This window comes from Hyperoodon ampullatus (assembly GCF_949752795.1).
Source record: "Hyperoodon ampullatus genome assembly, chromosome: 10".
NCBI lineage: Eukaryota > Metazoa > Chordata > Mammalia > Artiodactyla > Ziphiidae > Hyperoodon > Hyperoodon ampullatus.
Window position 1 is genome coordinate 18,497,430 of NC_136923.1, and position 25,660 is coordinate 18,523,089.

The window sequence follows — 25,660 nt, forward strand, 5'->3', positions numbered from 1 at the left end:
AGCTATGGCCAGTATGTTGTGTGAGCTCTGAGTCCTCACGCAACCTGGAAGATGAGTTTGTTTTTAGTGTTTGAATTCTATTTAGTCAAAAGTCCAAATGCTACTTTTTAATTGAATTGTAAAGATTACTCTAACTTGAAAACTAGAAGATGAAATCACTGGGAGTTTTCGGTGTTGACATTTATCTGTATTTAGTTTTTGTGGCTTCTCTATTATGGACATTTTAAGGAACCATTAGACCTTTTAGTTTTTCCTCCTTAAGTGCATTATGTAAAATGATTTTGAGGGTTATTCAACAAATGTTGGTTGAGCACTTGCTATGTCAAGGTGCTGAGCTGGGTCTGAAGATCCAGGAGTGAGCAGGAAGGATGCGACTCGCACTCAGAGAACTTAAAATTCTAACGGGGGCCCTGGAATAACACAGCTACCAGGTTTTAAAAAAAAAATTACATTCGTAATAAGTAGCTCAAAGCAGAAATACAGCGGGCGAAAACATAAAGCCAGGAAAATTGGCTGAGCTTTTAAGTCACGTAAGACATGTAACCTCCTGTAGAGGGGAGCTTCTGCCCTATTTGACTTCAGATTATCGGCTCCTCCTCAATTTCCTGTTGCTCTGAAGTACTTGTACGTTGGTTGATGCATCCATCTATTTATTCATTCAGTAGGGATTTTGTCAGTACCTACTAAAAAGCTATTTATTATGTACAAAGCGCCCTGTGCATATGAAGAGCAGCAGAAAACTGAATTAGATTCCTGTACTGTGTTTGGGAGCACCTGCGTGTGTAGGGGAGCTAAGACGTCCATCACAAGTGTAAAATACAGGGTAGGCAGTGGTGAGCACCTTACACGAAATGCCAGCTAAGTAGTTCAAAACAGGGAGAGGTGACATTTCATTGGGGATCAGATGAAGCTTCATTTGGGACATGAGATTTGAATTGGGACTTGAAGGATGGGTAGTATTGGACATAGGAGGGTAGGAGAAGTGTTCTAAATATTGTGAGTGCGAGGCATGAGGCAGTTCGTAGAGGAGCATGATTTCATCAGTGAAACTTAGTTGATAGGCTCTCTGACCCTGAGATTTGCTCTACAGCCTCTAAAACTAGTTGACAGTTCCTTTCCTACCTGAGTCAGCTGGTCTCCAGAATTGATTGATCTGCTTCCCTAATATGATCACTTAATTCCCTGCTCCCCAGCCAGGAGATAATTCTGTTTTCTTCTTCCTTCTAAATTGTGCTTGAACTTTTCATTTCCTAGTCAATTCCCCATCACAATTAAAATGTCTCAAAGAATGGAACAACCGTAGTGCTTTCAGGAAATTTCAGTAGTGTGGAATTCAGATCAAATAGTGAAGTACTTTTGGTACCTCCTTTTGCTGACTGCTTCCTTGCATACCAGCTAACCTATGAAAGGAGGGGCTTCGGAGCCCTGACGCGTGGGGGCTGCAGCTGGAACGTGTGTGGGAAAGAGCAGGACTCTGCTGGGAGGTCCCCATGTGCCAGGCTTCGGCCTCACTCTCCTGGGTTTCTTCCACCAGGCAAAGCAATGTCTTTTACTCACACCTCTTCCAGAGCCTAAATCTGGGTTCCCAGCCTTAAATTGGCACCTTCTTGGTATCTATCTGTATTATTTACCCTCAGAGCATTTGTGGGTTTATACATACACTTTTGTATGGAAGGATGCTGTGTATGCGCATAAACATTAAAGGGAGGAAAATCAAATTCCGATCAACTCCATAAACACGTGTTTCCTCTAAGGATACTGTTAATCATTAAATAGTGTTAATCTCTGAAAATTTTTTAGATTGCTTACATCATAATCGCTGGGTTACATTTGTATAAAACATTCTTTGTTGCCTTAAAATACTCTCTAGGGGGCAGCATTTCCTGTATGGTTTACAAATGCCTTTTAATTGTCACAAATGATTAAGATCTTATGGTTATTCTGCTCCAAAAAAATCACTTAAAGTATCTTACGGATGTGTGATGGCTCAAAATCCACTGCTGATCTCTTAAATACTTACATATATGCGTGTGCGTATATATACATATATATATATGTGTATATATATACGTATATATATACATATATCCAATTTAAATCTACATTGTATTTCCTGTACTATTTATACAAGATTTTTTGTTAATTTCTGCAGTTTCTGAGCTGAGCGGTGTAAAAGAACCCCCAGGAGGTTAGTTACACGGTTTGATATTATGGCTTTTAAAAAAACTTCTATGGTTAGTGCCTCTTTTAATAAATCTAAAGTCAGTTTAGAGATTTTTTTTATTGATCTGAATTTTTAAGGAAGTAACTGTAAGTTTACTTTTTTTAAGTAAGTGGATAAAGGCAGGAAAATGTATATATTTAAGACAAATTTGGGAGAACAAAGAGAAAATATTTTATTTACCCTAATGAGTGAAAGTCCTGTTGCATGGTAATACTGAGACCTAGATGAAGTAAGTTGAATAATACTTTATATGTTAAATGGAAATCATGGAAGACTCCTATTTTTGCAGGTTAGGGTTTCTTTCAATAGGAATTAATACTGAAAAATAACAAGCAAGCAGATATTTATTCAACAGACACAAATCAAATCCCTTCTCAGTGCAAGGCATTAAAAGAGAATCAGCAAAGAGTTATGAGACTATATATGACTTGACCTTGGCTCTTGAGTTTATTGTGTAACAGGAATGATAAGACAAAAGATAGTATACAAAATATAAGTATTTGTAATTTTTCTCCATCTTAAGGGAGAAAAATCCCTTAAGAAAATACCTTAACTACCACCCACAGGCCAAATCCATGCTGTATGACTTGTGAGTTAAAAATGCGTTTTACATCTTCAAATGTTGAAAAAAAATCAAAAGGAAAATAGTATTTCATGACACATTTAAATTATATGAACTTCAAATTTTGGTGCCCATAAATAAAGCTTTACTGGAACACAGTCATCCTCCTTCAGTTGGGAATTGTTTATGGCTGCTTTTGTGATATAATGGCAGAGTTGAGTAGTTGCAACAGATTATGTGGCCCACAAAGGCAAAATATTTATTCTCTGGCTCTTCAGAGAAAAAATGTGCCTCCCCTTGCTATAGGTATACATGAAGTTGACCCTCGAACAATGTGGGTTTGATCGTGGGCAGGTCCACTCCTAGGTGGATTTTTTTCCGTAGGAAATACTGTAGTGCTACACTGTCCTTGGTTGGTTGAATCTGTGGATGAGGTGGAACTGCAGATACAGAGGCTGCCTGTAAGTTACATGCGGATTAATCCCTTCGTTGTTCAAGGGTCAGCTGTGTACGGGATTGGAAGGGAGCCCTCTCCAAGTGAGCCAAAGTCTTTGGCTGCCTTCCATTCCAGATAGTAGCCAGTATTGAAGGGGATCCTGTCAGCTGTTTCTGTCCTCCCCACAGGATGAGACAGACCTGAGCTAGTTCGTTCCTGTTAGAGTAGGGCCTTCAACATTAGGAGAAACAGAGATGCCTACTTGGCCAAGCAGGCGAATGAATGAGGGCGGCAGAGTTGAAGAAACTTAGGGAACAATGAGGCCTGTGTGAACTGGAGACATACATGCTCCATCGGTAGCGTGTTGTTGCCATGTGGATATGTAGAGTTGCCACCTTTAGGGACTTAAAAAGAAGTAGAAAGTCATGATCTTTAATATAAAATTGCTCAAAAGTTTGAATGTGAACAATGATGTGAAGATTTAATGGGATACTATAAGAGCCATGGCATGTCTGGGCACCCAGGTCAGCCTGTGTGGGCCATCAGTTTATGATTTCGACTCTAAAGCAAGCTAAGTGCCAGGCTGATTTCTCACACCCTCTTGGTCCTGCCCGTTTCCAGCTGCAGTGAGGCCTTGGACCAGGTCTCTGCTCCTTCCATCGCAGCTTGAGACCCAGTCTCACCCTGGTGTGGGTTCCAAGATGAGGTGGGGAAGGAGGTAGAGGTCCTGCAGAACAGAACAAAACCCAGATCCCTTACCTCTCTTTCTACTTGCTTTTGTATTGCTACCCTCCTCAGCTTAGCCTGGTCCGGGTGGAGGGGATGAGTCCCAGGATTCCAGTACCATGCCTCCCTCCAGGATTCCAGTACCATGCCTCCCTCCAGGATTCCAGTACCATGCCTCCCTCCAGGATTCCAGTACCATGCCTCCCTCCAGGATTCCAGTACCATGCCTCCCTCCAGGATTCCAGTACCATGCCTCCCTCCAGGATTCCAGTACCATGCCTCCCTTGGACTCCAAAGGGTGCTTTTGATACGGAGGAGGGAAGGGGCTAGACAGGGCAGAAGCAAACAGCCTGATGCGTGAGGTGCGCGGCCCTTATTACTTCAAGAGTGTGTGGGATTTAGAAAAGAAGTGGAGGAAGGTATTTCCTGAGAAAGCAGAAAGTAAAGAAAATCAGGGAGAGGAAAAGAGAAGAGTTACACGTTAAGAAATGACAAATACTCTGCTTTGTCTGGAGGCCTGGGCTGTGAGGGGAGCTGAAGGAAGAGGCGGGAGTGCTGTGTTGGGGAGCACGGTGGAGAGCCTGCAGTGCTTCCTGAGGAGACTGGCTCTGATTTTATTTTATTTTTTTTACAATTTTTAAAGGTTACGCTCCATTTACAGTTCTTACAAAATATCGGCCCTATTCCCCGCGTTGTACAATGTATCCTTGTAGCTTCTTCGATACCTAATAGTTTGTACTTCTCGCTCCCCTGCCCCTATCGTGCCCCTCCCCCTTCCCTCTCCCCACTGGTAACCACTAGTTTGTTCTCTCTCTGTGTGAGTGTGTGTCTTTTGTTTGTTGTATTGTTTAGATGTCACATATAAGTGATACCATACAGGATTTGTCTTCCTCTGAGGAGACTAGGTCTTATTCAGTGAGGCACCACTGCAGAGTCTGGCGTTGGGGTCTGTGACAGGCCCATGGAGTCAGATTGATCTGGCAGGAACACCAAGGGTAGAGTCATTGCAGGGGGTGAGATTCGAGGTGTGGAGAATAGAGGAGACCGCCATTCTCACCTGAAGCCGAGTAGTCTGGGGACAGGTACTGGGTCTGGACTGGGGTGCCAGCAGTGGTGCGGAGGAGGAAGGAGTACGTGGGCACGTGCTTTGCAGGTAGAAGGGTAGAAGCTAGTCAAGGGAGTCCCGGGGCCCTTGATCCCATATGACCTGATGTCCTCCTTCCCTTGTCATCTGTAAAGTGCTTACATGTCCTTGTCTTACTCAATTCCCACAGCAGTTCTGAAGAATTTCCCCTCTCCATCTACAGACGTAGAAACAGATTCAGATTAAGTACCAAACAGCTAACAAATGACACCAAGGGCAAGCAGATTCTGGGCTGTACAACTGTTCCACAGTGCAAGAGTTATCATTGTTATTTTTATTTTGTAAAGAAATTAGCTAAGAACTGCACAAGATTATTTATGTGTAGCTTTTTAATGATCTTTCCTTAGCCTTTTAGAATTTTGGGACTAGAATTCTAAGACCTTAATTTCATAATCAGAGTTTTCATGTAACTTTTTAATATAAATTAAACTTACATGTAGATAGAGATATGTAATCATCTTTACTAGATTCTATTTCCTGTACACTGATTAAGATGTAAAGAAGCGTGCGTAACTCAGTTCTCCAGTATGTAAACCATTCAGCCATCACAGACATTCTCAACTGTGATACAGTGAGGGTGTCAAAAGGCTTTGGTTTTTTTCCTTTTACCTTGACCTGGTCAGTATTTCCCATCACCAAAAGGGACTCGTAAGTCTGGTCGGACTGGGTTTGTTTTTCCCCTTTATGAGCCATTTAAGGAATCCAGTTGTCTTTCTTCCTATATGTTTCTTCTCTCTGACTGCATGTACAGTCTTAGTTTTCCCAATTGGAAACTAAGCTAATTCCAAAAAAAAAGTCAGAACTTTTCATATTAAGTAATAGCTCCTGGGAAAATGAAGTATAATAGTCTTAATTAAAGCAGCAATGCAAAGAATTTATTTTATTTATTTTGCTGTACGCGGGCCTCTCACTGTTGTGGGCTCTCCCATTGCGGAGCGTAGGCTCCGGACGCGCAGGCTCAGCGGCCATGGCTCACGGGCCCAGCCGCTCCGCGGCATGTAGGATCTTCCCAGACCGGGGCACGAACCCGTGTCCCCTGCATCAGCAGGCGGACTCTCAACCACTGCGCCACCAGGGAAGCCCCAAAGAATTTATTTTAAATTGAGCTACCAGGCATGGAGATACATGCTGTATTCATAAGGTGGAATAGTTGAAATAAAATTTTATCCACAGAATTAAGAAGTTTTAGGTGCTTATGGATTTTTTTTTTTTAACTCAGGTCTACATTGCAACTGTTCCAAGAGCTTTTTTCCATGCATGTTCAACTTCTTAACCTTTCTACTTTTATACTTACTGTATAGATGGGATTTTTTTTTTTAATGTTCTACCTTGAACTTGGATGCCTCACTCTTAACTGTCTGAAGAAAAATTAGTCATGCTGCCATTATGTAATTTTGATGACATCCGGCCATGTATTTCTAAACTGACACAACCACTGCTTTGACAGGTGACTTAAGGAGGAGGATAGAGTGAACGTCCAAGCTGTCCTTTCAAACCAGCAAATCTGGCAGGGATTGTTAGAGCAGAAAAGGCAAAAAGCAGCCTTGGGTTAAATTCATTATTTGAACTTCTGATGGTGTGGTGATAGAAGAAAGTTGGCACAGCTACATCCTTTTCTTGTCAGGGAATAGAAATAAAAAGGGGAGGCAAACCCATTGTATAGCCCACATCTGTCATGACGTCATGGCTTAAATGTACAGATCACAAAGGTGTTACAACTAGTATGTGTTAACTGAGCAGTTTGACCAGGTGCTTTTAAACTTAGGTTCTGTGTGCGCCAGGCTACATTAACAGCCAGCCTTTACTGAACAGGATCCTACAGTTTGCCAGACATTGTTCTAGACCCGGGAAGACAGATGAGAAGCCGTGTTCTTTGCTGTCAAGGAGGTTGCCACACAATGCGATAAATAGTGACGCTATATATTATGCAGTGGCTGGGAGGCAGATGTACCTATTTTCATCCTGACTGTTGCCTCCCAGCTGTGATCTTGGCCAACTCTTTCATTACATTGAGTCTCAGTTTCCTCATGTATGAAATGAGCAAGAGGTCACCAACCTTAGTAGGGTTAAATGATGCAGTGTATGGAGAGTACTTGGTGCAGCAGAGGTGGGTAGCTATTAACTACTGTAAGGGACAGTGTGGCAGGCGTTATGAAACAACTCAAACCGGCTTGGGTCGGGGTAGGGGTTGGGCGAGTGGGAAGCCAGTTCCTAAGGAAGTATATGCTCATTTTGAGACTTGATGGTAAGTTAGGTTTGGGTTGAGGGCTGTGCATTCCAGGCAGAGGGAACACTTACAGAGTGTATGTTTGCTTTGTGTTGATTTTGTTTGTGGCTATACAGACAGTATATGTAATTTTAATAACAAAAAAGAATCTAAAAATTTATTTAGGGCTGTGAATTTGTGCTCAAAATAACAACTATCATGGCTCCCAGTATTTGTTTCTTATTACAGCCCCCAAATGTAAGAGCTTAAATGGCATCTGAGGAAGTTGAGGCTAAAAATACTGAACAGACTGAGAAGCTTTCATAAAGTTAAATTTAACGCATGTTTGTGTTAATTGTTAGGGACTGGACTTTATGCTACTTCCTAACAGGGCCTGATGTTGAAGCAAATTACCACACTTCGATTCTCTTAGCTTGGATTAATTTGACACAGTTCTTCTGTCACCTCTTTTTATGGTCAGATGATCTCTGAAAATTAATGTTAAGAATAATTCATGAATTATCCCTCCTGATAATGTGGTCTCATCAGAAATCCCAGAATCTAGCCGGATATCTACTAAGTTATGCATTTTAGGATGATAGCCCTGTTGGCTTTCATTGTGAGATGATTTTACAAATGAAGACCACCTCTTTTTCCTTTACTCTTTTTGGCTTCTTGTCTTGTATGGCTCAAACTTTCAAGGACAGAAATAGATACCCTGAAAACCACAGCCCTATCATTGCTATAATGTACCAAGAGTTGAAAAGAAATTCAGCTCTTGCTCTACAGAGTTAGCAGTATATTATTATTTTTTTCTATGCTGGCTTTTAGCCAGTGAAAACATCCACTATCCTTTTAATCTCCTAGAGATGGGAGCCATTTCTTAAGAGCCTTCAACCATGAGCTGGTCTGTCAGTGAGCGATTATGGCCAAACCTCGTCGGCTAATAGGAAGATTTCAAATAGCCAGTGGATTCTAATGTAGAACAGCTCAATCTTGTCTCTGGTTTAAGATATATTAAACCTGAGATGCCGCATCTGTCCAGACAGGAAAGCACATTGTTCTTAGTTTACGTTCCCTTTAAAGAAAAGCTGGAGAACGCGTAGCCAGAGACTGTGTTAAATACTGTTTACTGCCTACCTGCTTGTTACTATCATCCTTTTTTTTTTTTAATGTTGTTATTATGTTTCTCTGTTGTCATTGGACAGTCATTTTCCCTGAGGTAAAACATTCATGGCACTTGTCATTTATATGCCAGGTTACTAGTTTTAAACTGCCTTCACTGGTTTTAGACTCTCTTGGAGAGATCTTGGTGTCAGAAGTCTTTGCTCCATGGATAGGGTTGGCTTCTATGAGGACGAGATTGAGCATAGAGAATCCCTAACTCTTTGGAGAGGCCTGCTATTGCATCTCTGTGGTGAAAATAGTTACCATGGTTACTGTGCAAGGTACCTGCTTTTTCCTGCTCTGGACCAGGCAGTGAGCTGGCAAAAAACGGTCACTTCCCTGCAGTGTCTTTGAGCAGAAATGATTCTCTCGGATTTAGGCCTGAGCAGTTTTTCAGGCGCATGGGATGTGTGACGAGCCCATGACTGGATACAGCCCCACAGGAGGCAGGTACACTGAGTCCCCTTCTAACCACTGGCTGTGTGACAGCCTGGAGGAGGGCCAGCTCTTTCCTTTGCTGATAGCTCTTGGATAAGTGGTTGGCAACCTGAGAGAAGGAGCAGTCGGTGCAAGAGAGATGTTAAAAAAAAAAAAAAAAAAAAAAGCTGCATGCTTCCTGAGCTTCTTGTCTGTAATGTAATCATCTGTTGATGCTGTAGTCACCTATGGTGATTTAGTGGGAAACACGAGGTCAAGTATGGCCTTGGGGTAACAGTACACAATGTTGGGGGCAGGATGGTTTTAATGTACTTCTTGTTCTAGAGTGTCAGCTGCCGGGAGCCTAGTTTTCTTTTACCTTATTTGTCACATAGCACACTGAAAATAGTTTGAGAATGAAAACACAAGCTTTTGAAGAATGCGTAACTTTCTCATTCAAAAGTGCCTCGCATGTGATTTTCTAGAATCGCCTGATCTAAATATTGCTTCTCAGTTGTGCAAAAATACAGGGTAAAGAAAATTGAAATAGGAATTTAAAAATTCTAACATTCTTTGTCAGTATTTCAAGGGTTAGCTATGTAGTCAGGAATGTCTGACTTTTTATTAATAAATGTTTATTGTGGAGAATTTTGAAAATAGGGGAAAGTTTAAAGAAGAATAACTGTAATCCCATGTGTGAAACAATGCCTGGCACATATCGGGTGCTCACACATTTGTTCAGTGACTATAGAGATGAATACTGTTAATATCATTTGGGGGTATTTATGTTTACGAGTTTTTTCCATGTGTGTTTGTCTTTTTTTTTTTAAAGAAAATAGGGATCAAAACATGTAAGTACAATACAGCTTCACTTTAAATTTTAAAAATTGTTTACTTTGGGTGTTGCTATTATTATTGTTGTTGTTATTTTGTGATAACTGGAAGATTTCAACTTGCCTGTGGCCCTTAGCAAGGGACAACCTCACTTTAGGCATGTCTGCAAAACGAAACTAGGAATTTTTTTTTTTAATTTGAAGACTTAATTGGCTTTATTCAGTGATTCATGAATCGGGCAGCATCCCATCTCGCAAGTGTCAATAGAAAAGAGCTCCTCTAATTTCATTAGGTAACGGTTGCAATGGGTTCTCATTAAATGTGACCTTAATTCCACACTCCTTTTCAGAAAACTCTCTGGTGTGTAGGGTCTTCTGTCTCTGCCGCGCGCGCACCTGCCTTTAGGTGTTGTCCCCGCCGTCTTGCCTGACTGCGTTCATCTCCTGCCCTCTGTCACAGCCTGGCTTCTCCCAGGCTCGCCCGTGTACTCCCTTTGTCCTTCTCCTGGAACCATCTGCTCCACCTAAATGGTCTTTTTCTGTTGTGCCCCAAACCTACCCTGTTCTAAGTCCCACACTGCTCCTTTTCACACCGCCCTCCAAGCTGGCATACCTACCCCTTTTCTTCACTTACTGAATTATTTGCTGTGAGGCCCAGCTCCAAGTCCTGCATTTTCTATTAACCCACTTCTGTTAGTAAGGCATGTCCTCGAGAGGCAGTATTCAGGGGCCTCACACTGTAGAGGAGATTATACAAGCTTCAAGTGAATAGTTTATTTTTTGGGTAAAGACCTATGGCTGACTTTTAAAACTTTAAGTTAGTAGTTGTCATAAACCCCCCTGTCCCCCTCCCCACAAACAAGCGAGAAAGAGAGAGAGAGACAGAGAGAGAGACAGAGAGACAAAGTAAGAAATTGGCATATGCTTGCCCTGATATTTTTTCTCTGTTGCAATTTAAGCTGTTCCAAAAATTCTCACAGTTTAGTTCGTTCTCCCTTGATTTTTTTCTGTTTGGATAACACGGCTAACTTGGTTTCATCAGTTTAGTGAGTTTTGATTGTATTCTCTCCTCCTGTCATCAGACTCTGCCTTCTAGGCTTGGGGAGTGGGGGGATCCCCACTCATCATTACATGTAGTTGCCCTGGGCCACTCTGATAATGACACAAAGACCTTGACTTAACCAAGTGTAGTTTTAGGCCTTCTAAGTATTTCTTTTAACCCGTTGAGCAGTGGAGCATTTATTGACATTCCTCCCCTCTGCGTATGAGGAAGCCACAGTGAAAATTTCTGAAAAAAACATGGCCTCTGTTTTGAACTTACTACCTGCTTAACTCAAATAATAAAAACGTGATGTAGACCGAATGGCCCAAGAACGCATGGGTAGCATAGCGGGAGCTTCAGGAGTCAATAAATTCAAAATTTGGATCCTGGGCCCTCCACTCAATGGCACTGTATCTTAACGGTCCTTGAGCCTCGGTTTCTCCTTCTGTGAAGTGAGCAGAGGAGGTTATGAGGAGAATCAGCCGAGTTTCCTTTCCACTTCTCTCCTTTGCAGGGTTTAGTAAGAGCTCTGACAATTAGGGAAGTCAGTCCGGACTTCCTGCAGGATGAAGACTTGAGCTGGGCTGTGAAGGCAGGCTAGGATCCCTCTAGGTGGAACAGAGAGGAAAAGGCCTTCCAGGTGCAGGGAAGCAGTTGAGCAATGGGCCACGGACAAGTCCATAGAGCCTTGAAAGCAAGCGCAGGGAGGGCTCTTGATGAAAGCAGTGCATCAAAATGCAATGTCAGAGGGCTCAGCGGGAGAGAGTCCGAGGGACGCGGAAGAATTTATAATCTCAACATGAGTGAGGATGGGTGGTCGGGGAGTGGTGGGGAAAGGGCAGCTACAAGAGGCATTTCCAGAGAAAAATCGTCAGGGCTTGGTGTGTGAGGCTAGGGGATGGAAGACATTGTGAGGGTTTAAGCAGGTGATTACTGTGTCATTCATTCATTCATCCTTAAAATACTTAAATTGAAAATGTACTGCTACAAGGTTCTGTTCTAGGTATTGGGGATTAATGACTAAATAAAACAGAAGTCCCTGCTCTTATGAAGCTCACTTTCTAGTGTTAATTGTGTTAAAAATTTAGTGGCAGCAGTTTTGGCATCTTGTGATGTCATTAGGTAGCTCATGATCCTTTTATCATATCTAAAAGTCAAGTGGGAAATGTCGATGAAAGCACATCCAGTGTCTTCACGAAATCAATATACAGTATTTTCACGTTTTAGGACTATAAAGATAAGAATAAAACAGTGAAACTGAAAATGCCGTATTTCACAGATCTAAGGAAGTGGTACTACTGTAGATTTAGTAATTTGCCTTATGTTTAATACATTTCAGGGACTGTCTTGAAGTTTGGAACACCTAGGGAATTATTGTTGTGCGATTCCTTTTGTAGGCTTGGGTTTGGAATAAAATTAGGTTCATTTAACAACCAGGAGGAAGTAATTAGGTTGAACAAGACTTCAGTATTTGATGGCTTTTTTTCCAAGTGATTTTGTCAGCTTGTTTTCGAAGTAGGGCTATGATATTTTAGTTTTCAGTCTGAGTTTTCTTCAGTTCTTCAAGGTGAAAAAATTTAAGTTCGTACTAGATAATTCCTTGACAAAAAATGTTGATGTAAGAAATAGAGACATTTGAAAACTAAAATATAATTTTCCATGGTATTTTGAAAGCTTGAATTAGAAGAACATTATCTAATTAAAGTTATGATGCATTTAAATACTCATTTACTTAGGAAACTTCTCTCCCTGTCATTTAATGTACCTACTCATGTTTTATGTTATTTTTAAGGTAACCACAATTAATCAGCTATAACAATAGAGTATAAAGATTTTTTCATAATTCTTAAGGAAAGAAATAAAGAGGTTTGCACTTAATAGTACTGATACGATTTCTTGCAATAAAAGAATATGAAAAATATTCAGAACATGATTAAAACTCTGAGCTGCCATAAATATATTACCCCTCAGTGTGTGAATTTCTCAGTTAAAAAAAAATCAGATGTTTTTCCTTGAGGATGATTTGATTTTTTTTCAATTTCCTTCAGGTAAAAGTGCAGTTTTAAAGTGTCTACTGGACATTCACAAAATTTTTCAGGAAAATGACCCAGCTTACATTCTAAACGATCTCTACATCTCAGACTACTGTGTGTGGATTCAGAAAGCCAAGTAAGTTTTCAGTTACGAATTTTACATGCTCCCATTTCCAGAACACCTACTTACCCGGGAGGAAGAAAATGAAATAACCTGGAGGATAAGTTTTAATCAGGGACAAACCCGTACAGCTACCAAACACTTGAGAAGTCCTGTATCAGCATGGGGAACTTGGTGAAGTTGCTTAGGGAGGAGGTGCAGATGACATAAAGGTTAATTTTCCTAGAAAAAAATGGGTACCGCCTGGAAAATATGTGTTAAAACCGACAGTTGTGACTCTTCATTGTTATGCTATTGACTGTCCTCAGTGAAATCTCAAGACTGGTCTGTCTGAACCTGTGTCTGTGCTTTCATTACAGTGGGATGTGAATGTGAGTGTGTGTGCAGGCATATGTGTAAACACCACAGGATACAAACCTAATCAAATCTAATCACAATGAGAGCTGTGCCCTCTTTGGTTAATCACTGGCTTACGGAATCCTTTATTCAGAGTAGAAGAAGAAAGTCTTCAGAGCCTAATAAAATGTATCTAAGGGTCTGAACATTTACAAATGGCCTCCTTGAACTTGGTATGTAAAAAATTTTTTAATTGTTTGCCATTGCCTCACTCAAGGAAGCATATCAAGTTTAAAAATGCAGTGAATTGGGGCTTCCCTGGTGGTGCAGTGGTTGAGAGTCCGCCTGCCGATGCAGAGAACGCGGGTTCGTGCCCCGGTCCGGGAGGATCCCACATGCCGCGGAGCGGCTGGGTCCGTGAGCCATGGCCGCTGAGCCTGCGCGTCCCGAGCCTGTGCTCCGCAACGGGAGAGGCCACAACAGTGAGAGGCCCACGTACCACAAAAAAAAAAAAAAAAAAAAAATGCAGTGAATTTTCATTTTGTAAAGGGTGTTCTAGAGACCTGATTCTTATCAGACGTGCCCAAAATATCCATTTTAGTAGCAAGAGACTGTTAATGGAGAAATACAAAGAGAGCCTTTGCTTGGAATAATTCTTAGGTGCTATGGGAAAAGATGGTACAACATCATTTGTGACTTAGAAGAAAAATGATCATGATATGTTTACTATTAGTGTGATTGGTAAATGAATGCTTTAGGATGACATTTAATGGCTGTTTTGAGTGAACCATTATATAGAATTTATTTTCATTTCTGTTCATGGGGAAGCAATTATACTGCAGAGTGAAATAAGAAAAAAAATTGAGGCTCTACCTGTTGTAAGCAAAATGCTTAGGGACTGCTCAAGATATCGCCAATAACATACAGCAGGTGGTGTCAGCATTCAAGTTGGAAATCTAGATTTGGCCAGATGGAAAATTGCATCTTTAACCCCTGAGGTCATGATGGTATGTCATCACTTCATTTCATCCTCCTGCTAATTGAGCTTATCGAATACCCTGCTGCCATTTCCTGTTGTTTTCATAATAAAATTAAATTGAAATAGCCTATTTGTGAGGGTTTAGGTTTTTCTTTTTTCTTTCAGGGTGAGGGTTTTATAAGCGTGTAATGAGCATCCACATTTGTGCTAGGATCCCATTTCTGTGAGTGCCTCCTTGCTCTGTTTGTGGCATTCTTTATTGACAAGAGAGAAGATCGTATTTCACTGAACTAGAAGGGTATACGCCCTCAAGTTGATGTGGGGATTAATAGGACTTTTTTTCACTTAAAAAATTTTTTTTCCCTAGGTTTTAAGTTGCAGGAAATGAAACGACATTCTTAGGGTTCTAGTCATTGTTATGATAATAGTAATTTTTAAAAAGATGTTAATGTATTGCGAGCAAGGTAGAAGAGAGAAGCCAGCAGGAACTCTTCAAATTACTTTGGAAAAAAAATTTTCACCTTTACCAATTTGACTGTAACTTTCGTGTCCCGAAATAAGCTGTGTCGTTTTCACTTTGTGTTTTACGTTCTAACTCTAGTCTAGCCCAGCTATTTTCCCCTCCCCCTTGAAGTAAGAGAACCTAATTTTAATTAAATTTTCTAATTTTATTCTTAATTTTTCAAGCACAGCATAATTGAACTTTCCAGTATCATCTTTACTGTGAACTTCCTTGGCTCTGAATTAATAATACTGTGGTGAATGTCCATAATTTCCATAATTAATTTCTTCCTTACTTTTCACCTTCTATTTTATTTATTTCCCATAATGTTTATTAGTGAAATCTAGCACCTTATTTTTATGTATTAAAATAGTTCTGCATTTTTCTTAGTCTCTATTTGATGTTTTTGATTATAATAATAATGACTGCTTGAAATTTTATTTGAAATACCAGGCAAGTGCTAAGTTCTGACTAGCATTCCATTTTTACAGTCAGACACTTACTTTGGCAAAAACTTACTGGAATATGGGTAGCAAAATCATTCTTATACGGAATTAATGAAGTTAGGGCAACAACTGTGGTACATTTTGCTTTAGTGCTTCGTAGTTAGTTTTCCTTGTGATATGTGTCTTGTAGAGCACATTTGCAGAGCTTAAAAACTGAAGCTCCTGCATTTTTGAGTTATAGACTCTGCACATTATTTTTCTGAAAAGGAACGCTTCCTGCCATCCTTTGCTGTAAGCTTCATTGGAAGTTTCGAGTGTGGTGGCCCCTGCAACAAATACACCCTGGGTGGCAGCATGCAGAGTGGTTTGCTTGAGGTCATATAGCTTGTAAGAGATAGGTCTGTGATAGTCTCAGGTCTTCTGGCTCCAGATTTCATGTTTTTCCAGATATACCACCTAGACAAGCCTTTGTCTTTGCCCATGGTATGGGGGGCAGGGGGAGACGATGTGCAGGGAGCCCTCCCTATAGAGTGCTTTTCCTATAGGAAGAGGGATTAAGGATTTATCTGTCTTCCTCTGGGATATTCCCATAGCACTTGGTTTAGAGATCACTTAGGCACATGTCCTGTCTGCCTCACATTGGGCATATCTCTTTCTCCCTCTAAAATTTTAAAGTCCATGTGAATGAGCACCTTTCTGGGCCCATTACAGTCCCTTGTGAGCCCAGTAAATTTTAGTTGAATTGAATGGTATCTAGTAGAGCCAGTTGAAGGAGCATTTCATGAATGCTCCATACAGGAACCAAACTGTAAATTAGCTCTAACTTTTTTTTTTTTTTTTTTTTTTTTTTTTTGCGTTACGTGGGCCTCTCACTGTTGTGGCCTCTCCCGTTGCGGAGCACAGGCTCCGGACACGCAGGATCAGCGGCCATGGCTCACAGGCCTAGCCGCTCCGCGGCATGTGGGATCTTCCCGGACCGGGGCATGAACCCGTGTCCCCTGCATCGGCAGGCGGACTCTCAACCACTGCGCCACCAGGGAAGCCCTAACTTATTTTTATTGACATTTTTAGCTAAATTCAATAAAAGACTTCGCCCTTCCTCTCGTTTCTTTTCCAGTGGGCTGCACTCACCAGTAGCACTGGTAGTTCTGACCTACTGAAAGCTTAGCATTTTACACCCTTTGGTTTAAGCTGGGGTGGAAAAGGTTGTCCTGTAAAATATGTTCCAACCCTGCCTCTCATGGACCGTAAGACCGCAAGTCACTCCATCACTTCATCTAATGCACCCAGTGTTAGTATTTTCTCTATTTTCCAGTGCATTTTTAAACTAGTGGAAATAATACTGCACATATCATTTTGTAACGTGTTTAATACTTATAATAGTACCCTATAAATCATTTTCCTTTATAGCATAATATCCATAGCATAGTATTTTTAAAAAATAACTAATTGGTTCCTCATTATACAAGAAATGCACGCCCACTGAAGAAAACTTGATACTTTATGGTTTTAACGCATGGTGTAATTTGAAATGACACGGGATAGAATACGGTATTATTTTGTTTTTCTGCGTGGAAAATTTTTGGTTGTCTATTTTTTTTTTTAAAGAAATTAAGATCTAAAATCCCAGCTAACTTTAGTACAAGTCTGAGCTTGTCATGAAGGTTCTGTATCTTTGTGTTCTCTAGTGTAGTTTTTAAGGTAGGTACTTATGGGGGAAAAAGAAAATGTATGTCTTTGAAACACTGAACCTTTTTACATTGAACTGATAGATGGTCTTCTGTGATTAATACTCTACGTGCATTTGTTTTTTCACTGCTTTTTCGCATTCTCCCCCCCCACACCAAAATGAAATCTTACTTTGCAACCCTTTGGACACTAATGTGCAAAGTTTGTAGAGGGAAACAACTCTATCACCTAATAGTTTCGTTTTATTTGATAAATCCTGGACCTCAGTTTCCTCAATTGTGATATAAACCTGAGCCATTTCTGCACTGAAATCTTAAAATTTTAGAAAACTTAGGACCTTATCGTTGCTTTATACTGCTTTGCTTCCTCTGTGTATGTGCTTTGGTAGGGGATAGGGTTATGTTCCTGAGAACAGTGTAGCTCTCTTCCTTTTGGCTTTCTCTTGTTCCTGGTTTATCTGCCAAAAGCCGTGGGAGTGGGAGTCACTCATATGCAGAGGTAAAACATCAGCACTGAATGTAGAAACGGAATTATTTATTTTTTTCAACCACTAATTATTGAGCCCTACTCTATGCCAGGTACTGAGATAGGTGGTGGGGATACTCCGGTGAACAAGGGACACAACACCTTGAAGCTGATCTTCTAGTGGGGAACATAGATAGAAGGAAAATGTTATGCCGTAGCCTGATAGCAGCAGCTACAGTGGGGAAGTACGGGTGCTATGGGAGCACCTAGGAGGCCATATGCCTAGTCTTGGGGTATAGGAAACCACTTCCGGAAGGAAGAGTTGAAGCTGAGAGCCGAAAGGTCAGGAAGGGGTGGTCAGATGCAGGTGGGGAAGCAGGGGCGGAGGGCATTTCAGACAACAGGGATGGAGGAATGTGGCCCTTTTAAAGAGCTTGAAAGCTCAGAACGGTTGGATCTTGGTACCGGAATGAGAGGAAGGAAGTGAGGCTGGAGAGTTCTTGTAGATCCTTGGCCACATGAAGATGTTTGAGGTTTGTTCTGGGAGAGTGTGGAGCAGCTGAAGAGTTTAAGCGATGGAGTGTCTGTGTGAGCGACACAGTGAGATTTAGATTCTGGGAAGATCCATCAGGTTACGTTGGGGTGAGGGCAGAGCTCAGACTCAAGGCTGAAAGGCTAGTTAGGAGGTGAGTGATCCAGGCAAAAGGCAGCTGTAGCCTGAGCCAGGGCAGTGAGAGTGGGGAAGGAGACTAGTGGTCAGGTTTAAGGGGTAGATGAGACAGGAGTGAGTAAGGATTGGATCTCAGGGGAGAGTGAGAAGGGGGGCAGTCAAAGGTGAGGTCTGGATTTTGACTTGGGCCAGTTAACTGGGCCGTTGGAGGTGCCTTTGCTGAAATTCAATCATACTGGAGGGGATAGGTTGGAAGAGAAGTGAGAGGGTGGGAAGACGAGGAGTTCAGTTTTAGAAATGTTGATTTGAGGTCTCTAAGGAGTATCCATAGAGAAAGAGTCGGGAACATTTGGATCACAGCTGGAAAAGATGTATAGAGAAGAGTTGGACAAAGAAGGGATATGAATTAATAGCAAAACATAAAAAATGGTATCTGGTTGTACAGTACTGTTACACATATGAGTATAATAATAATCAGGAGTGGATGCATTCCAGGATGGGAAAATAGCATCATGCAGAGGAGTAGACAAGTCAAACATGTAAGCAACGTGGAGAACAGATTTCCTGGTTGTAGCTCCGGTGGCTTAGAAGGGCAAGAATGGACGTGAGGCGTTTTTGCATTTGGATCACAGTTTTATCTTTAGTTTTATCTTTAGTCCTTTAGTTTCCCTTTATTATTATATTAAATAAGAGAGTCTGCAGTTAGCCTGAGGTCATGATGTTTTAGTAACAGGGCCAGATCTGAAACGCTTCTCTCTCCCTTCGGTGTGCTGGAGACTGTCATGGTATTTTTGACTCAGAAATCACTTGGTGGGCTTCTCTGGTGGCACAGTGGTTAAGAGTCCGCCTGGCAGTGCAGGGGACATGGATTCGAGCCCTGGTCCAGGGGGATCCCACATGCCGCGGAGCAACTAAGCCCGTGTGCCACAGCTACTGAGCCTGCGCCCTGGAGCCCGTGAGCCACAACTACTGAACCCACGTGCCACAACTACTGAAGCCTGCGCACCTAGAGCCGTGCTCCCCGGCAAGAGAAGCCACCGCAATGAGAAGCCCGTGCACTGCAACGAAGAGTAGCCCCCTCTCTCTGCAACTAGAGAAACAAAGACCCAACGCAGCCAAAAAAAAAAAAAAATCACTTGGTTACATATGAGAAAACCAGTCGGACTTTTATAGTAAAAATGGGGACTTTATTAGGAGGCTACAGGCTATCTTCTGGGACCCAGGTGCTGAGTACAGCTGGGTCCTGTGAGCTCAAGGCAAGAAGTGTGGGGTTGGCTTACCTTCTGGTGACATGTGGTCCCTCGAGTTGCTTATTTCTGTAGGTCCCTGCTGCTCTTTTCCCTTTGGTGCACGTGAAGGAGAATGGCTCTTCTACAGCTCTGAGTTTCCATGTGCCTAGTTTCAGTAGAGATGGACTAGAGTCCCTTGTTTATGATTCCAAGGGAGGGAGAATGTGGTTGGCCCAGCATGGGTCCGTGTTTTTTCCTGGTCTAGTTGCCTTGGTCACAGAGGGCGTGGAGTGGGGGTGCCCCATAAAGTGGTACACACATGGTCCCAGGGCCCACTTTGTCACCAGTGAGTGGCCGTTCTCAGAACAGGGTGCGTGTGGGGCATGCGGACCCCTTAAGAGGATGCTGCTGGAATTCCATGACACCATTCTGAGCCATAGCTAAGGGCGAGCCCTGACACCTAACACTGCCTGTGTCACTGATACTCATAATAAAATATAGTGCTGAGGCTGATTGCATAGGGCTGTTCAGTTCAGGCATACCAGATGATCATCAGGCACTCTAGGTGGTTTCACTTCTGCAGGGGAAGTTACTTCTCTGACAGTGGTACAACATTAAGGGTTACATTAGCTGCTAATGATTAGCATGTAGAAATTTCAAGAAACAATTGTGCAGAATTTCAAGCAAGTTAAACCTCCCTTGAATTGAAATCATTCTTGGTAAGGTGCTTATTCAGGCCTGTCAGGTTGCTCCTCAGTTTTACTGTTTATTTTTAATTAAATCCACCAATTCGTCCTGGATGGGAGTGGGTTTTATCTCCATAAGAAAAGATTAGTACATGCCAATATCCATTCCCGGAGCCCTTCAGTGCGGTTTCATATAGAAAGGATTTACTTAATGGTTCTTCACCTTATCACCGGTGGTTCAGCAATGCCCACTGGGGACTGCTGCTCTTCATTAGACTTCTCTAACAAGAAATGTGCCAATAAATCATGAGATTACGAATGTTCCTAAAGACTTCAGGACAAAATAAACCTTTGCAAAGATACGAATGCTCCATGTAACTGTACACATTGAGAAAACTAGCTTTCAAAGGATTCTATATCTGAATGTTCAGGTTTCGTGGAGCTTTTTGTTGTTGTTTTACTTGTTGTTTGTTTGTTTTTTAAAATGTGTAATATCCTTGTTGTTTTTTTTAAGGTGACCTTTTTTATTTTAGAATAGTTGTAGATTTACAGAAAAATTGTGAAGATGGTACAGAGAGTTCCCAGATACCCCACATTCAGTTTCCCCTATTATTAACTTCTTACATTGGTATGGTAATTTGTTACAATTAATGAACCATTATTGATACATTATTATTAGCTCAAGTCCATAGATTCATTTAGCTTTTCCTAGTTTTTACCTAATGTCCTTTTCCTATTTTAGGATACCACATTTTGTTTCGTTGTTTACTAAGAACTGGAACTCAAATCAGTAAAGCTCCGTTTCTTGCACATTTCGTTTTTCCAAGAGCTTAAATGCTATTGAAAGGCAATGAAATATTATTGAGATATATTAAGATGCCTGAGGGGCTTACTACATACAAACATTCTAATCTAGACCTTGAAAAAAATAGGTTTGGCCGATGGGAGAATGTTTAGAAATTTGGAAACATAATTCATTTATCATTTTTACTACTACCTGTACTGTGGATATTGTGATTTTGCTATATTGATAAAAATAGAAAAGGTTTGTAAAAATAAAGTGAGCAAGGCTTTATATTTTCATATTAATTTTCTAAAGGTGGTAGACATTAGAGGAGAAAGTGTGAATACAAGTTTTTATAAAAAAGATACAGACTTGCAGGGGTGAGTGGGCAGCTCCCAGACTGGAAAGTGATGGCATTTATCTGTACAGGGAGGCTTGTATGTGTCAGGCCATTCAAGGACTATGGCTGGGTGGCCGTGTTTGGTTTTTGTCTCTGTCCTTACTCGTTTTGTTTCCAGATACTTGGCTCCAGACTTCTTAAATCCTTGGTTTTGGCTTGCTGGCGGCCTGGCTTTTCACAGAGGATAATTAGCTACTATGTGAGCAAATTGGTATTTTCCTTCACCTCCCTGTTCTAATGTACTTTTGCACGTCATAGGTCTTGGGAGGATTCTCGGTGGAGGAGACTGGCAGGATCCAATGAGTTCCGGTGGGAATTGATGTAGTCAGGTTTTGTGAACCCGTATTCTCTCCTTCAGATAGAATTTCCCTTGTGCTCGGATGCTCTTCACGTCTCACTCAGAGAAGAGGCTTACGTTGATTAATGTGGCATATGTGTGGTTATCTTACTTAGAAAATGCTCTGTTTAAGGAGAGCTTTGTCAAGAGCGTCCTCTGAATGGAGTCACAAGAAAGCTTTTTAAAAAAACTGACAACTTCCAGTACAGTTTCCTTTTTCTTCTGCCAAATATGACTGAAACCCAATCCTTGTTATAACATAATTATCTCAACTGAAGCCAGCCGGGAGTTGCTGCCTTAATGTAAGGGGTGTGAAGTCCCCTAAACAAATAGAAGATTAATTACATTCACAGCATGTTATGAAGGTGATGAGATTGATTGTGATCATTTGACTGGTCCCATTTCCTGCTCTGACTACTTTCCTGAATAAATAGAAGCTGGGAAAATTATAAATAGAGCTTTAGAGAGTACTGTTGTACCATGGGTGGGAAAAGGGCCTCCCTGAGGTATATTCGTAGATTGTGAGTGATGTATGATGTTAATTGTAGATAATTTTATCATTGATTATTTGCTGTTCTCAGTTTAAACAGCTTTCCAAGGATAGTTTTTATCTTTCAAAATATAGATATTAACAGAGCATTGGAGGAATTTGACAGAGTGTATTTTAAGTGTATAGATTTCAGCAATTAAAAAAATTTTATTTATTTATTTATTTTTGACTGCATTGGGTCTTCATTGCTGCGTGCGGGCTTTCTCTAGTTGCGGCGAGCGGGGGCTACTCTTCGTTGCAGTGCGCGGGCTTCTCATTGCTGTGGCTTCTCTTGTTGCGGAGCATAGGCTCTAGGCGCGTGGGCTTCAGTAGTAGTGGCACGCGGGTGCTCAGTAGTTGTGGCTCATGCGCTCTAGAGCACAAGCTCAGTAGTTGTGGTGCACGGGCTTAGTTGCTCCGTGGCATGTGGGATCTTCCCGGACCAGGGCTCGAACCCACGTCCCCTGCATTGGCAGGCGGATTCTTAACCACAGCGCCACCAGGGAAGCCCAATTTCAGCAAATTTCTGATCCATTTTTAGATGTTTTTACTTAGTGTGGCCTTTTGGAAGGTTTAAACTAAAGAAAATGTCAACTCTTAGATGCTTATTATGTTGTTTTTTCGTCATAGAAGCTTCTGCTTTTGTTAAAATGATAAATTAGTATTTTCATGAGGCACTGTTTTCTATTTTTATTATATGTTTGTCTTACCTCTTTTTCCTGGATAGTTTTCTAATATTGTAAAATTGTGATTTTGATTTAGACGTTTATCCTCCAAATCTTCTATTATAGTGGCCTCTAAAGTGAGCTTCACTTAAGGCCATTGGTGCATAAAACAATCTTTCTAGAGTGCAGGAAAACTATAATAGATCTGTGTTTATTGATTAAGAAGAATCTTAAGCTTCACTAATATTTAATGTATGGATCAGTGGCAAAAGTCATGTTTTGTGGGTCCCAAACTTTTTTAATGATAGGCTACTTGATCCAAAGTTTAGAGGAATAACCATCTTTATTTCCAAAGGGAAGCACTTAGTACATTTATTCTCAAAGCCTGAATTATGGCCAGGGAGGGGTTGTCTCGCCTAAGAAACTGGAGGGACTAAGAAACTTCAGGGACTCCAGTCAGCCTCTGCCAGTTGCTTGAACTTAGTTGAAGACAAAGAAACTGAACTTCCAGAGCTTGAGATTTGTGCCAGATGTAAAATGGTCCCTTCCTGCTTCAGTTTCATGTTCTGTTTGATGAGTGCAGAGAAACAAGCCTAGCTCGGGAATGCAGAGCCTTTGTCATGATGATAACATGTATTTCTTGTGCCCAGACACCTTGTCTTTTGCTTTTGGGATTCTTATGTATTAACTTAAAACGTGAAAGAACGAAAAGCCGACTATCCTTATGAGAAAAAAAGAATGAAATTTGAAATGGATGCTCATATAGGTTTGGGAGTGGGGTATAATAGAGGTTCAATCTCAAGATGTTATGATTCCATGAGGAGTGATTTTGTGATTTCATTGTTAATTACTGATCCAAAGGAAAAGAGCCAAAGAAATCTGGACTGTGAATGTCCTAAAGGGCAAAGGACTTATTCAACTTGGTACCCTGGCATCTAGCAGAATGCCGGTCACTTATTAGTAAATGCTCATGGAACTGAAAATTTTCTTTCTAATTCAGTAAAAAGCTTCAATGAAAAGTAGCAGTTTTACCCTCTCTTTACACAATACTAAACCTCTGTCTCTAGGACCTTCAGTGCATGTCCTGTTCTTCTTGTCCTCATCACAAGATAAGGATACATGCACTTACCTACACAGATGTTATGTGTCCAGATGGATGTCAAAGGAAACAGAACTTTTTGTGGGTGCTTATCTACTCAGGTCTGAGAAAGTCAAAATGGGCTGGAGGTGTAGGAGAGAGAGCAGTGTGTGGAGGTTCGGATGGTTGGGTGGATGGATGTTTAGATCACTTCCATGTCCCCTGCTTACTGTGGAGCAGTATTGGCCCAGAGGTTGGTGTGGGGACTGCCCTGCAACCTCCCCGAGGAGTCAGGCGCAAGAATCGACCATCAGGGGACCAGCAGCCACACGCTGTCCCCAAGTCCCGAGACAGAGAACATGAGCCAGTTGAGGAGGAGGAAGGTACTCTGGCCTTCAATTGCAGGACATTCCCCAGGTCATCTCCAAGTTACACACCCGAGCGGGAGACAGACAGGCGATCTACTGTGTAACTGAAGGATGTCATGGATAGCCATTCAATTTAATTCTCTTTCCAAAAGGGAGATACCTATGTGTAATAGTGTCTTAGATCACACCTTGTTTATCTAAAATATTTATAGTTGTAATTGCTTGTTAATTATTAATAGTGTATTAATGATAATTATTTAATTATTAAACTCAATTATTTATAACTATAAATATTTCTTTTCTTTGTGGTTCATTTGTTTAAATGAATTCAGAGTCTGATTGAATCCAAAATTTATTGAATATCTACTATGACCAGCATTGTACTCAGTGCTGGAGGTTAGATCAAGGTCAAAATTTCCACATCAAGGAACCCACTGTCTGGGGAGGTTAAAGATACTACAGTATCGTGAAAAATCATAACTGGAAAGTTAAATGGCAAAAGCCACGTGTATAGAGCTGTATATGCTGAGATGGCTCAGTCACATTAAAACATATGTATTGGGCTTCCCTGGTGGCACAGTGGTTAAGAATCCGCCTGCCAATGCGGGGGGCATGGGTTCGAGCCCTGGTCTGGGAAGATCCCACATGCTGTGGAGCAACTCAGCCCGTGCGCCACAACTACTGAGCCCGTGTGCCACAACTACTGAAGGCCGCGTGCCTAGATCCCGTGTTCCGCAGCAAGAGAAGCCACCGCAATGAGAAGCCTGTGCACCGCAACGAAGAGTAACCCTCGCTCGCCACAGCTAGAGAAGCCAGTGCGCAGCAACGAAGGCCCAACACAGCCAAAAATAAATGAATAAAATAAATAAATAAATAATTTTTAAAAATAAAAGGCTGGCCAACATGGCTGTTCATTCTAAAGTGATGTTACTGTAAAAAAAAAAAAAGAAAAATATGTATTCACAGAACAAAAACCCTAGAAGGAAGCACATTAATGTTGATAAAAGTTATCTCTGGCTTGTGGATTTACTGGTGGCTTTTCTATTTTATACTTACTTTTTGGGTGTGTTTACAGTGAACATGTATTTTATTTTTTTCCTGGTGGTCATTTTAGGAAATTACAAGGGTGATATCAGTGCTTGGTTTTTTTTTTTCCTTACGTGTAAGAGAATATTACAGAACTGAATGAAGTAAAAAGTGTGGTGATCTGCACTTAAGGCCCAACTAAATCAGTAAACGAATGAAAAAAGAAAGTCCTTATGTCCTGAATGAAATGAAGTAGACATAGTAAATAGATGATCTATCAGTACTTGCTTGAGCTTTCTCAAATATGAACTTAGCATTTAAGTCAAGTAGTAATTTGACATTATCTTCAGATGTGGAGTTTCTCTCCTTGCTGGGTGCACCATTTTATTATTTATTCAATATAAAATTATATAGAGCAGAAAAAAGACACCAGACCAGTAGACGTCTCCTGTGTATGTGTTCTCAGTTTTACAATACATCAAGTGGCAGAATATACTTTGATATCATGGCATACTTGTCCTTTGTGTAGGTGAACTGCTGTTAGCCTTGTGATAGATGAA

General features: G+C 41.1%; 1 protein-coding gene across 1 annotated transcript in view; it reads left to right on the forward strand.

The window, feature by feature from the left end:
* SHQ1 (SHQ1, H/ACA ribonucleoprotein assembly factor) overlaps positions 1-25,660 on the forward strand; it is a gene marked incomplete at both ends in the record, with an annotated part of 88,387 nt that overhangs the window by 39,322 nt on the left and 23,405 nt on the right. Inside the window, one exon of the mRNA XM_079712577.1 lies at positions 12,806-12,926. Within this exon, the coding sequence (XP_079568703.1) occupies positions 12,806-12,926 (121 nt within the window). The remainder of the gene's footprint in view (positions 1-12,805; positions 12,927-25,660) is intronic.